Genomic DNA, 3,810 nt, shown 5'->3' with positions numbered 1-3,810 from the left:
GATTAGACGGGCGGTCCTCGAAACTTGTTGCTGCTGTTTTTTTGTCGTTGGTGGGGGGGCGAGTGGTGGCGACATTGGAGGTGGGAGAGGGCAGACGACGACAATTGGTGGTGTCGCTGTGGCTGGTGCAGCCGGTGGTGGGAGAAGCTGTGTTCTGGTCGACAAGGATAACGTCGTGAAAATTAGCAGTCACGATCAGGGGAGCTTCCATGTTGGTGAAGAAGTTCGTGACGATGGTGCTGGAGTTGCTAAGATTAATGAAAACATCCTGACTGTAGATGTGAGTGATGTAGGAAGAAAGTTAAACGAAACTTACAACAATAACACCACCAGAGACAACAACATTGACGACGCAAACAACAACAACACAATCAACAACAACAACAACACAATCAACAACAACAACAACACAAGCAACAACACAAACAACAACAACGACGTTGTTGAAATCCACTCAGCGTCAACATCAACAGCCACCAACACAACGATACTCACGCCTAGGCGACTCAACACATTACTCTGCTGCCAAGCAGCAGCAAACAACACTAAAAACGACAAAACCCTCAAAACAACACCACCACCACCAACAACAACAACAAACAAAACTAAAAAATCAAATAACGACTCGAGTTTTTCTGAAGAAGATTGCGAAAACAAGAAAAAAACATGGCGGCTGTCAAAGAAAAAACTCTCGCGTGGTTACAAATCAATACCCTTGAAACGCTTTCCGGCTGCCACAAACGCTACCGCCACTACCACTACTGCTAATAACGCAGAACTGCTTTTGGGGGGTAATAAATATGGTGGAGATGGGGAGGTTGGTGGGGGTGATGATGGAAAGGGCGGGAAAAAGTTACTCGAAAGAATGGAATCATCGCATGTTTACATGGGACCCGCCTCTGAAAAGAAGTATGAATGAGTGAAAAAGTGGATGAGTGAAAAAGTGAATGAATGAATGAATGAATAAATGAATGAATGAATGAATAAATGAATGGTTAAATGAGTAAATGTGTAAATGGTGGATGAATGAATGAATGAATGAATGAATGAATGAATGGCTGGATGGCATTTCAGCGCAAAATAAATGAACGAATTGCGGAGTTCTTAAAACTAAACAAATGAATAAATAGATTCTGGAATGGATGGACGGATGGATAGGTGAGTGAAAGAATGATGAATGGATGAATGAAATAAAGAAATTAACCAATTAACAAACATTAAAACAGATCGATCAATCGATTGATTGATTGATGGATGGATGGATGAATGGATAGATGGATGGTACAGCAAATGATTAAAGAAATGACTCTGCTTAATATTGAGTGATGATTTAATATACGTATAAAAAATGAAAAATTCATTTAAATGAAAATTTATATAAATATTTTTTTTTAAATACTTTTTTTTAAAAACAATCAAAGGTCAAGGTTCATATTCTTCTGCGAATTTCTCTTTAATATTCCAGAGCGGCATCGAACAAGAAACACACAGTGCATATAAATATCAATAAACCCCTGACACAACGTACCACACACATTTCAAATTGCATGTGTTAGGCCGGGATTTGTTTGTAATCGAATCCTGTCACTAAGAGAGCTGCGCCAAACACATTACCGCAACACCACCAATAATTATAAGAAACAGTTTCATGAAACTTTTCTTCGTATCCATACAAGACTTTATAAAATTGTTGTTTAAGAAAAAATATCTTTTAATGATTGATATGTACGTATATGATTAGCATAGTTCATTAAGACTCGTGTAATGTGATAGATTATATTTTTAACGAATTGTCTGTGTGTGTGTGTGTGTGGTGTGTGTGTGTGTTATTGAACGTAATTATTAAATAAAATATAGTATGATTACTTTTTTATTGTAATTATTTCAAGTAGCAGTAACTATCTTTTACTATTTATAACGGTAGCATGCGTAGGTCGGTGCAGGCCTATCCATTAACGTCATGTGGTGGAAAAATATTCGCAGATTTCCAAACGAACCTAGCTGAAAAAAATGATTTATTGATGTTTCTACTAACACTTAATACTTGAATACAATGTAGTAGTGAAGTCTGTGTGTGTGTATATCTGTGTGTGTTAACACTTAATACTTGAATACAATGTAGTATTAAAGTTTGTGTGTGTGTATATCTGTGTGTGTTTGTGTGTGTGCGTTTGTTTGTGTATGTGTGTGTTTGTGTGTGTGTGTGTTTGTTTGTGTGTGTGTGTGTCTGTATGTTTGTGTATACCTTATAGCGTGTTGATGTGCGTACAACAAAGTTATATTGTTTCTTATTTTTGTATCTGTGTATGATAATACCTGAAGTTTCAATGCCACATACGATAATGAACGATGGTAATAAACGAGGTTCCCAGTCCGGCTTGCATTCGAACATGGTGAATGCGACACAGACATCCCAACCATATCAAGATGAAAATAGAAAACCACAAATGAGTAAACCACAAATGAGTAGCATCATGCGTAGACATATTTGAATGGGAGAATTTATAAAACTTAAAACAAACTTATATGACAGTAAAAAATTTCAAACGCGCGCACGCACACACACACACACACACAAACACACACACGCACTTCATATTTCCAAGCCATCAAACATATATAAAATCTATGAAAACCGATCTAGTTAGCAGTTTAGGAAAATAAAAAGGTTATGTTACTTGCTTGCCAACAATACAAAACGCCCTAATTGCTACTGTCAATTATTTTTCATTTATTTTCTCGCGAAATTAAATTTTTAAATCACGTTTTGTCATTTGTTTGTTACAGATTTTCCATTAATTTGTGTAAATAAGAAGCATTTATTTGTCTATTTATTCAATATTTTTCCTTTTAAAATAAAATTTTGACCCGTTAAACAAATTGTATAGTCATTTACGATTAAAACGTTAATACGTAATAAAAAAAACTATATTCTGTATGATTTTTGTGTCTCATTACTTGAAAAAATTGAACGATAAAAAGAGTTATACCCAAAAAACTACCATAGAAACTGAAAAGAATAATAATGAACGTGAAATAAAAAGACATAGATCCATTTAAAAGATTTATTAGTAAACATACGATGCAAAGGCTCGAGATTGGTCCATTGAAATTTGAAATATGCGTGAATGGTGTGACAAAACTTGAGTATAAGAGTTCTCAAATTGAATGATGAATGCGGTAATGTAACATTATTAAAGCTTAAAAATCTATCTTTATCAGTTAATATAACCTTAATAAAAGGCGAACCATTAAAATTATTTCTGTATCGAAACTTTTTAAAATCTTTTGATTAGAAAACTGTATGAAAATGTCATTTTGATGACTCTAGAGACATTGGCAAATGTTTTGCGTAAAGGTTAAGAACATTGTTGACGAAGTAAGAGGTGCTAAAATTAAACTAAGTTTTGTACGACACACAGACACCACACCACACATACAAACACACAAACAAACAAACACACTTTCACATACTGAAGAAATGCCATGTGTGGGCCGGGTTTGAATACTATCATTATGTGTGTGTGGGTCGTAATGGAGAACTTTTAAGAATGATAATGTTTAAATAAAAATGTTGTTTGTTGTGGTAGAAACGTCGAAGTATAATCTATTTTATCCATCTCTCTCTCTCTATTTCTCTCTCTCTTTCTCTCTTATCTCTCTCTCTCTCTCTCTCTCTCTTGCTCTCTTGGCATTTATTTTTCTTACACTTTCTTTTATTTTTTTCTCTCTCCTTTTTTTATTTTTTATTTATCTCAATCTATCTATCCGTCTTTCTGTTTGTGTATGTGTCTTTACAAAGAATCGGTC

General features: G+C 34.8%; 1 protein-coding gene across 1 annotated transcript; it reads left to right on the top strand.

Moving 5' to 3' along the window:
- Positions 1-6: 6 nt before the first annotated feature.
- On the top strand, positions 7-919 carry HELRODRAFT_184422 (hypothetical protein; the record flags this gene model as incomplete). Its single annotated transcript, XM_009026021.1, has 1 exon — positions 7-919. A coding segment is annotated over one exon (913 nt), but the record flags the coding sequence as incomplete, so codon positions are not given.
- Between the last annotated feature and the right edge of the window lie 2,891 nt (positions 920-3,810).

This window comes from Helobdella robusta, assembly GCF_000326865.2.
Source record: "Helobdella robusta unplaced genomic scaffold HELROscaffold_448, whole genome shotgun sequence".
NCBI classification, from domain to species: domain Eukaryota; kingdom Metazoa; phylum Annelida; class Clitellata; order Rhynchobdellida; family Glossiphoniidae; genus Helobdella; species Helobdella robusta.
This window is presented reverse-complemented; position numbering and strand designations above follow the sequence as displayed.